The 10,173-nt window shown below is 40.5% G+C and overlaps 1 protein-coding gene across 1 annotated transcript; it reads left to right on the top strand.

The window, feature by feature from the left end:
* Nucleotides 1-8,896: 8,896 nt before the first annotated feature.
* On the top strand, nt 8,897-10,173 carry LOC131721993 (neoverrucotoxin subunit beta-like). The gene has a single exon (XM_059015470.1). It carries the CDS (start codon nt 9,050-9,052, stop codon nt 9,596-9,598), a length of 549 nt encoding a protein of 182 aa, XP_058871453.1. The 5' UTR covers nt 8,897-9,049; the 3' UTR covers nt 9,599-10,173.

The following is a 10,173-nucleotide window of genomic DNA, read 5'->3' on the forward strand; positions in this document are numbered from 1 at the left end:
TTTGTTGCCGTTTCGCCACTAGAGGTACCGGCAAAGAAAATAATTTTATCAAATGTTCCACCTTTTCTGAAGAATGAGTTAATTATGAATGAGTTGTCACGACATGGGCAGATTGTGTCAGCCCCAAAAAGAATTCCGCTGGGATGCAAATCTCCATTGCTAAAACACGTAGTCTCCTTTAGGAGGCAGTTGTTTATGCTTCTAAATAAACCAAACGAGGAACTTAATATTGTACTCAAGTTCAAAATAGAAGGCAGTAATTATGTTATTTTCGCGACATCAGATACCATGAAATGTTTTAATTGTGGTGTTGATGGGCATTTAGTTAAAAACTGTCCTAAAACTAAAGAGCAGGAGGGAGATGGTGAAAGAGCAGAGAGAGATGTGTCCGTGGCTCGGGAAGCTACAGTGCCGAGTTGTGCTGGCGGTGAAACAGAAAAGAAGAATGTTGAGATTAATGACAGAGGGGTGGCGGAGCCGAGTGAGGCTGTTGGTGCAGGAGTGATCCAAAATAATGTTAATTCTGTGGTGCCCGAAACCAAAAGTAAGGAGCCGAGTAGTGTTGTTGGTGGAGGGGAACATCAGAATGCTGATAGGGAGAATGCGAGGGGTGAACTTAAAGAGAGGAAAGCAGCGGGGTCGAGTGATGGTGCTGCTGCAGGGGAGAACCAAAAGAGTACTAAAGCTGTGCAGCTTGAAGTAGAAAGTATAAAAAACATTGTTGCTGGTACGAGTAAAGTAAAGGAGACCGAGGCTGGTAAAACAGAGGGCGAGAGTCCTTCTCAGTGTACCTCTAATAAAGACGAGAATTTGAGGAAAGAGACTGCATTGGTGCAAGTTTCTGATACTAATGTAGTGGGAGAAGTAGAGATGACTGAGCCTGTAAATGAAAATGATGGTTTTAAAACCCCCCCAAAAAAGAAAAAAAAATGAGTGCAAAAGAAAGGAGTTGCTGCAGCTGTAGGAGTAGCAAAGAAAGCCTGTAAGAGTGAAGTAGCTGATGGGGCGAAGTGCTGGAGCGTGGCTATTGCCAGTACTGTGAGGGAGAGCAGCTCAGAATCAGAGAGTGAAGATGAGGCAGATCTCACTGACTCATCTCAGACTTCAGAGTTCGCTATCATAAAAAGTGGGTATAGTGAACAAAATATAAAAGAGTTTTTAGAAGTCACAAAAGGAAGAAGAAAAATTGATGTAGAGGATTTTTTTCCTGATATAAAAATGTTTCTAAATTCTGCGGCTTTCTTAGTAAAGAAGGCGTCAGGGTCTAATTTGACGGAGCAGGAACGTTGGCGTCTAAAGAACTTTGTTGTTAAAACTCGTAGTAGTCTTAACCAAAAGTAAATAAAATGAGAGCAAACTCTTTATATTACTTTCTTATATTGTTTGTTGTTTGGTTTTTGTTTTCTCTATTTATCCCAATGAAAAATCTTTTACTAGGGAATCTAAATGTAAATGGGTGTAGAGATGATCTTAAGAGAGCCTCGGTTTTCGAATACTTGTTGCAAAAAAAGATAGATGTAACATTCCTGCAGGAAACACATTGCGATCTGAAAACTCAGTCCTATTGGGAAAGAGAATGGAAAGGGGAAATAGCTTTTAGCCATGGCTCTAATGTCAGTGCTGGGGTGGCAGTTTTATTTAAAGAGAATTTTAAACCTGAATCAATAACTATTACAGAAGAAGTCAAAGGTCGTTTGATTAAGGTAAAAACTGTAATAGAAGGACAGTCTTTCTGTTTTATCAATGTTTATGCTCCTAATGAAGGAAAAGAGAGGTTGGAGTTTTTTAAGATCTTAGATCAGGTTTTAGTAAACTGTGCCTCTGACGATAGATTGTTTTTAGCAGGGGATTTTAACTGTACTGTGAATTTTAAAGAGGACAGGAATCACCCTGAGCCACACCCTCAATCTGCCAAGGAACTAGCTGTCTTGATTAAAAAGCATGGTTTAGTTGATGTATGGAAAAATAAACACTGTGATAAAAGACAATACACTTGGGTTAAGCACAGTAATAATAATGTCTCAATAGCTAGACTTGATCGAATTTATGTTTTTAAAGAGCATTTAAATCTGATAAAGCAATGTCAAATTTCCCCTACTATTTTCTCAGATCATAACATAGTCTCTCTTTCTGTTTTATTGCCCTCCTTTAAGCACAGTCGCTCTTATTGGAAATTTAATGTAAGTTTGTTGAATGATTTAAATTTCAGGAAATGTTTTAGTTTTTTTTGGAAAAAATGGAGAGCTGGTAAAAATTTATTTTCCAACCTTAGACAATGGTGGGATGTAGGAAAAGCCCAAATAAAAACTTTTTGTCAACAATATACTGAAAATGTTACAAAGAGGGCTAATGAGTCTCTGCAAGAACTGGAGCGGGAGGTCTTAGAGCTTCAAGAAACTCTGGACTCCAATCCAAACGATAGTTTAATTGAAAAATTAAGGCTTAAGAAACAGTTAATAGCAGATCTTTTGGATGCAAAAGTACAGGGAGCTCTGGTGAGGTCCAGAATGCAAGGATTGACCAAAATGGATGCACCCACACAGTTTTTTTTTGGGTTGGAGAAAAAAAGTGGCCAGAGAAAGACCATTCACTGTTTGACAAGACCAGATGGTGAAGAGCTGAGGGAGCCGGAGGAGATCCGAAGGTATGTGGTGGAGTTCTACTCTGGTCTGTTCACAGCAGAGGTTGAGGCTGAGCCTGAAGAGGTGCAGAGTTTCCTGCAGGACTTGACATGTTTGCCTGAGGAGGCAAAAAAGGAGCTGGGAAAAGCTCTATCGATGGAAGAGCTTACTGAGGCCCTACAGGGGTTAAAACAAGGTAAAGCTCCCGGAATCGATGGGTTACACATAGAGTTTTTTAAAAGTTTCTGGGACCTGTTTCAACATGACCTTTTCACAGTGTTTGAGGAGAACTTTGAGAAAGGGGAGTTACCTCTGAGCTGCAGAAGAGCTGTCATTACGCTCCTCCCTAAGAAAGGTGATCTCAAAAACGTTAAAAATTGGAGACCTGTGTCGTTGTTGTGCTCTGAATATAAGGTCCTTTCCAGGGCTTTGTCCAATAGACTGAGCACAGTGATTGATAATGTTGTACACCCTGATCAAACTTACTGCATCCCAAATAGATCAATTTTTGATTTTGAACATTTTTTTAGTTAGAGATATTTTAGCGGACTCTAAATTGTTTGGCTTTAGTACTGGTCTTGTTTCTTTAGATCAGGAAAAGGCCTTTGATCGAGTAGACCACCGTTATTTATGGGAAGTCCTCGACGCATTTGGTCTTGGTTCTGATTTTATTAGTAAAATAAAAGCGCTCTATTGTAACGTGTTCAGTTTATTGACAATAAATGGGGGCTTGAGTGCACCTTTTGCTGTACAGAGAGGAATCAGGCAGGGTTGCCCTTTGTCTGGAATGTACAGAGAGGAATCAGGCAGGGCTGCCCTTTGTCTGGAATGTACAGAGAGGAATCAGGCAGGGCTGCCCTTTGTCTGGAATGTACAGAGAGGAATCAGGCAGGGCTGCCCTTTGTCTGGAATGTACAGAGAGGAATCAGGCAGGGCTGCCCTTTGTCTGGAATGTACAGAGAGGAATCAGGCAGGGCTGCCCTTTGTCTGGAATGTACAGAGAGGAATCAGGCAGGGCTGCCCTTTGTCTGGAATGTACAGAGAGGAATCAGGCAGGGCTGCCCTTTGTCTGGAATGTACAGAGAGGAATCAGGCAGGGCTGCCCTTTGTCTGGAATGTTATATGCTTTATAAATTGAACCACTACTATGTAAACTAAGAAATGTTTTAACAGGTTTGTCTATTCCAGGTTGTAATGCCCAGTCAATAAAGCTCTCAGCCTATGCAGATGATATAGTTGTGTTCGTTTGTAATCAAGAAGATGTAAAGGCCTTAATTGAGAAGCAAAAAGTATTTGAAAAAGTCTCATCAGCGCGTGTTAACTGGAGTAAAAGTAGTGCTATGCTCATTGGGGAGGGACAAGGGTGTAGATCCCTGGTTTTACCAGACGGACTAGAATGGAGCCAGAATGGGTTTAAATACCTGGGGGTCTTTTTAGGCAATGAGAAAGTAGAACAGTTAAACTGGGATGGGGTTCTAGAAAAAGCAAAAGGTCGCTTACAGAGGTGGCGGTGGCTTCTTCCACAAATGTCTTTCAGAGGAAGAGTTTTGGTTTTAAATAATTTGGTTGCCTCCAGTCTCTGGCATAAATTGATCTGTGTGGAGCCCCCGCAATTCTTGATTAAACAGATTCAGTCTCTGCTCTTGGAGTTTTTTTGGAATGGGTGTTATTGGTTAAAGCAGTGTGTGTTGTATCTACCACTAGAAGAGGGTGGACAAGGTCTTATGAATATTGAGTGTAGGCTGGCTGCCTTTAGGATTCAGGCTTTGAGGAAATTGTTTTTCTCTCCAGTAAAGCTGCCATGGAGGGAACTGGCATTTTCTTTTCTTCATCAGGTTGGAGGGTTTGGTTTTGATTTTAATTTGTTGTTTTTAGATTTTGACAAAATGCAGTTTTCATGTCTTCCCCTCTTTTATAGGAGTGTGCTGAGGGCTTGGACGTTACTAAAGGCTGAATATGATGACCCACTGGATCCTTTTTGGGTTCTGGAGCAGCCTTTGGTGTTTAATCCACACCTTAATACTTCTTTTAATAGTTCAGAATCTTTTAACGATTCTCTCATAAGGGCTAAAATAGTAAAGATTTGTGATCTGATAGACACAGAGCAGTGTGTCTGGAAAAGCCCTGAATGTGTAGCCGGTGCTCTGGCCATGCGGTCTGTGCGTGTGGCAGGTCTGTATCTGGCACAGCTGCGTGAAGCTCTTTCTCTGGAGTGGCGAGAGGCACTGGGGAGTGTTTTTGATGAATGTTGAATGCCTCAGAAAACTCCATTTCCTTCTTTGCTAATCTCCCCTGCGATAAGTCATTTTGGTGAAGAGAATGGCAAGATGTTAAAAGTGAAGGATTTGTGTAAACTTCAGTTTAATTTATTAGAGGGGAAAAAAGTTTATGAAATTTGTGTAAAAGTTAAACAGCAGAAACTACTTGAAGTACTTCCAGATACCCATTGGAGGGAACGGCTGGGAGCAGGAGAGGAGGATAAGCCAGCCTGGAGGACTTTATATAAACCCCCTCTTAATAAAAGATCAGGGGATTTGCAATGGCAACTCCTGCATACAATCTTGGCTGTTAATGCATTCGTAAGCATTATAAATCCCAAGGTGACTGATCATTGTCCCTTCTGCAAGGAGAGAGAGACTGTCTTCCACTGCTAAAAGGACTGTAAAAGACTGGACCCTTTGTTCAACTTTTTAAACACCATTTTTTCAAATTTGAACTTAACTTTTACAAAGACTGTTTTTATTTTTGGTGTCAAATTTACAAGAAACTGAAAGCATTTGATTCAACTGGCAAATTTCATTTTAGGGCAGGCAAAATTAGCCATCCTAAAAAGTAGAAAAAGCCAAATCAAAAATGTTCATCAGGACCTGGTAAAATTGTGTAGGATATTGGTGGTTACTCGCATAACTTTTGAATTCAAGTTTTATAAGATGATGCATGACTTGCTCAGTTTTGAAATGTTGTGGTGTGTGAATGGGGCGCTCTGTGAGGTACAGGATGATTCAGAAGAACTCTGTATAAATATTTAAATGACTGTTTGTTTTATGTATTTTCTCACAAAATAATGTAAATGTTCACAGTTTGTTTTTGACTGTTTTTTCTACGCAATAAATGTTTTTTTATAAAAGTAAAAGTATCTATCTATCTATCTATCTATCTATCTATCTATCTATATTTGTATCCATATCCATCCATACAATCTTTTTCCAGTACATTTCTACTCCTCTTTATTTCTATTCAAATGTTATTTATTCTTTCAAATACTTTATTGGCATGACAAGTTCAACAAGTATTGCCAAAGATGCATTCACACAAAAGAACAGTGATATTTGTGCATCTGGCTCATCTACTGTGTGTCTCTGGCCCTGTGGCAGGACACTACAAACTCTGCAGATATTACTGCTCCTTCTCTCCTTCCCCAGAAAGACCTGCAGTTTCTCCTCTTGGCTCTGGAGCAGAAAGCCCCCTATTCTGTCTGCGAGCCTGAGGAAGTATCTCTCTTTCAGCTCCCTGTGCTTCTCACAGTGGAGGATGAAGTGGGTCTCAGTCTCAATCTCTCCACTGTGGCACTGGGTACAGAGTCATTCCTCTGGGTCTCCACTGTGCTCTGTATCTGCCAGTTTCAATAGCCAATTTGTGGTCACTGATTCTGTATTTAGTTACTAGGTGTTTATAATAATGAGATACTCTGCCAGGGTGTATTCCCTGTTGAGAGTACTGTAGAGGTGGAGTACCTGTGGTGATCTCTGTGGGGGTGTTATCCCATTCTGAGTAATCTGTACTCATGATTGTACTCCAGACTTCACTCCCAGAGAACATGACTGGCTGAATAAGCAGCTTGAGTAATCATTTTGTAGGAGGATTAAATGCAGTCAGTGTTTTAATGGTGTGTGTTGCTCTGAGAGCTTTCTCTTTGATTAAATGCAGTCAGTGTTTTAATGGTGTAATGTGCTCTGAGAGCTTTCTCTTTGATTAAATGCAGTCAGTGTTTTTAATGGTGTGTGTTGCTCTGAGAGCTTTCTCTTTGATTAAATGCAGTCAGTGTTTTTAATGGTGTGTGTTGCTCTGAGAGCTTTCTCTTTGATTAAATGCAGTCAGTGTTTTAATGGTGTATGTTGCTCTGAGAGCTTTCTCTTTGATTAAATGCAGTCAGTGTTTTAATGGTGTATGTTGCTCTGAGAGCTTTCTCTTTGATTAAATGCAGTCAGTGTTTTAATGGTGTAATGTGCTCTGAGAGCTTTCTCTTTGATTAAATGCAGTCAGTGTTTTTAATGGTGTGTGTTGCTCTGAGAGCTTTCTCTTTGATTAAATGCAGTCAGTGTTTTTAATGGTGTGTGTTGCTCTGAGAGCTTTCTCTTTGATTAAATGCAGTCAGTGTTTTAATGGTGTGTGTTGCTCTGAGAGCTTTCTCTTTGATTAAATGCAGTCAGTGTTTTTAATGGTGTGTGTTGCTCTGAGAGCTTTCTCTTTGATTAAATGCAGTCAGTGTTTTAATGGTGTGTGTTGCTCTGAGAGCTTTCTCTTTGATTAAATGCAGTCAGTGTTTTAATGGTGTAATGTGCTCTGAGAGCTTTCTCTTTGATTAAATGCAGTCAGTGTTTTAATGGTGTGTGTTGCTCTGAGAGCTTTCTCTTTGATTAAATGCAGTCAGTGTTTTTAATGGTGTAGTGTGATCTGAGAGCTTTCTCTTTGATTAAATGCAGTCAGTGTTTTTAATGATGTAGTGTGCTCTGAGAGCTTTCTCTTTGATTAAATGCAGTCAGTGTTTTTAATGGTGTAGTGTGATCTGAGAGCTTTCTCTTTGATTAAATGCAGTCAGTGTTTTTAATGATGTAGTGTGATCTGAGAGCTTTCTCTTTGATTAAATGCAGTCAGTGTTTTAATGGTGTGTGTTGCTCTGAGAGCTTTCTCTTTGATTAAATGCAGTCAGTGTTTTAATGGTGTGTGTTGCTCTGACAGCTTTCTCTTTGATTAAATGCAGTCAGTGTTTTTAATGGTGTAGTGTGCTCTGAGAGCTTTCTCTTTGATTAAATGCAGTCAGTGTTTTTAATGGTGTAGTGTGCTCTGAGAGCTTTCTCTTTGATTAAATGCAGTCAGTGTTTTTAATGGTGTAGTGTGCTCTGAGAGCTTTCTCTTTGATTAAATGCAGTCAGTGTTTTTAATGGTGTGTGTTGCTCTGAGAGCTTTCTCTTTGATTAAATGCAGTCAGTGTTTTTAATGGTGTATGTTGCTCTGAGAGCTTTCTCTTTGATTAAATGCAGTCAGTGTTTTAATGGTGTGTGTTGCTCTGAGAGCTTTCTCTCTCCTTTTCTCCATTTCCCATTCCTTCTCTTTCTCTGACACATGACTCTCTTCCCCCCTCCCCCATTATACCCTATCACTCATTCTCTACCCCTTTTCTCTTTTCTCCCTCTTTCATCTCCCTCCCTGCTCCTCACTTCTCCTCTACTGCTACGTTCTGCATGGCCTGTTTTCTATAACTATCTGTATATCTATCTATCTAGTCTAATTTAATGTCTGTATGTATTTATTAAGAGCATTGAGACGACAGTGTGGTTGATAGCTATATATGTTTATTTTATGTATTTATTTATTTGGCAATGTACAAATTAACATTTGTGACATGCCATAAGATGTATTGCATCCAGATTTAACTATGAGCATATAGACAGTGACATGTAAGCTTCCACATTGAATCTGAATGTTGCAAAGAAAAAGCTACTTATTTGTATTTTATATATATATAAGGCAATTTGTAAATAAAAGATAAACACATTTTCTCCAATATTAAAGTTTTAAAACAAATGCCAGATGTGCTTATTCAGGCAGTGCAGAGTGCAGAGAAGGGATTTAATGATTGGGATGAATCCAGATGTAATTTGTTTGGCTCATATAGTGACAGTGATGGCGTGGAGAAAGCCAGAATTTAAAGAAGAGTGTCTGCAACCCACAATGAAACATGGAGCAGGCAACATTAAAGTGTGGGGGTGTATGGCAGCTTTAGGTGTTGGCGACCTTGTACTAATAGAAGGCACCATGAATAGAGAAATGTATAGGGATATTCTACAAGTGAACATTAAGAAGCCAGCTAGGAATTTAAATGTAACAAAGGTTCTTTCCCAACAAGATCGGTGTGTGAAGCACAGCAGACTACTGCTAAACACAGTGCACTGGAATAAAATCTTAGTTTAAAAATGTATTATAGGAGAAGAACTGTTTATTTTCTTTACAAGTTGCCTGAATGTATACTAAATACAAATTTGCTTTTTCTTTGCAACATTCAAATTCAATATGAAAGATTACAAAATATAACAAATGTGGCATGGCCTGGATAATTGTTGTAGTCCCAGTAAAACCACATTCTATTGTATTGGATTCCTGGTTCTGATCCAGTTGGTTTTAGTACAGGAATCTTTCTTTTAACCTCCATGTTGTCTTCAGATGCCTGTGATCTCACACACGACCTCAACACAGTATGCTCAGCGCTGTATCTTTCTGAGGGGAACAGAAAGGTGAAATTTAAGGGAGTGACCAAGCCATATCCTGATCACCCTAAAAGATTTGCCAGATGGCTGCAAGTGCTGTGCAGAGAAGGTCTGTCTGCTCGCTGCTACTGGGAGATTGAGTGGTGTGTGGGAGTGGCTTCATTAGGAGTCGCATATAAAGGAATGAGCAGAAAAGGAAGTGGTATTGACTCTCTCCTTGGACACAATGACAAGTCCTGGTGTTTGTGGTGCTTTGGTTCCAGCAGTTCCTCTGCCTGGCACAATAACAATGAGACTGTCATACCTGCCCTCCGCTCCCCCAGAGTAGGAGTGTTTCTGGACTGGCCGGCCGGCACTCTGTCATTTTACAGTGTCTCATCTGACGCAATGACCCTCCTGCACACATTCCACACCACATTCACTCAGCCCCTCTATCCGGGCTTTAGGCTTGGTGGCTATGGTTCCTCTGTCTCAATCCGCCAGCTGGAATAGCATCTTGTGTCTTGTCAGAACACCTTTGCTTGAGCTCCCTGCCTGGCTTCCCCAGTCCTTAGTGGAGCCTGTCCAGTCTGACATTGTTGGTGCCGATTCATTCTGTAAAATAAAGCAGCTGCTCTGTCACATAAACCCAGTGTTCTGTCTCACTGGGGCCTCCTTGTAGAGAGGATTAGAGGCTAGAGAGAAACAGTAGAGAGAGATACAATGTTAATATAGTCCTCTCTCTCATAGGGAGGATCAGGGTGGATTTCAGTTTCTACAGTCTGGCGAGCGACCTGGAGGGTTTGTGGGTGAGGGGCTGTGTTGAGGAGGGGTGAGTGAGGTTGTGTTGTGTAATTTATAAAATGATTGCTGAGTCTACTGTGGTCAAGTGTGTACTTGTTGTGTTATATATATATATATATATAGAGAGAGAGAGAGAGAGAGAGAGAGAGAGAGAGAAGATGACCACCAACGGCGAGGTCGCTTCGGTCGCCCACACGGATTCGACTGAAAAAGAGAAATGGCTTGCTTTGGATAGCAGTTTTATCCCCTCGGTGGGCGGGTCCGAGTGCATCATCCAAGGGAGG

The sequence above is a fragment of the Acipenser ruthenus genome, chromosome 50 (assembly GCF_902713425.1).
Source record: "Acipenser ruthenus chromosome 50, fAciRut3.2 maternal haplotype, whole genome shotgun sequence".
In the NCBI taxonomy this organism is placed as follows: domain Eukaryota; kingdom Metazoa; phylum Chordata; class Actinopteri; order Acipenseriformes; family Acipenseridae; genus Acipenser; species Acipenser ruthenus.

Excerpts from the sequence above, each read along its gene's own strand:
- LOC131721993 (XM_059015470.1), top strand. The coding sequence starts at position 9,050 with ATGTTGTCTTCAGATGCCTGTGATCTCACACACGACCTCAACACAGTA.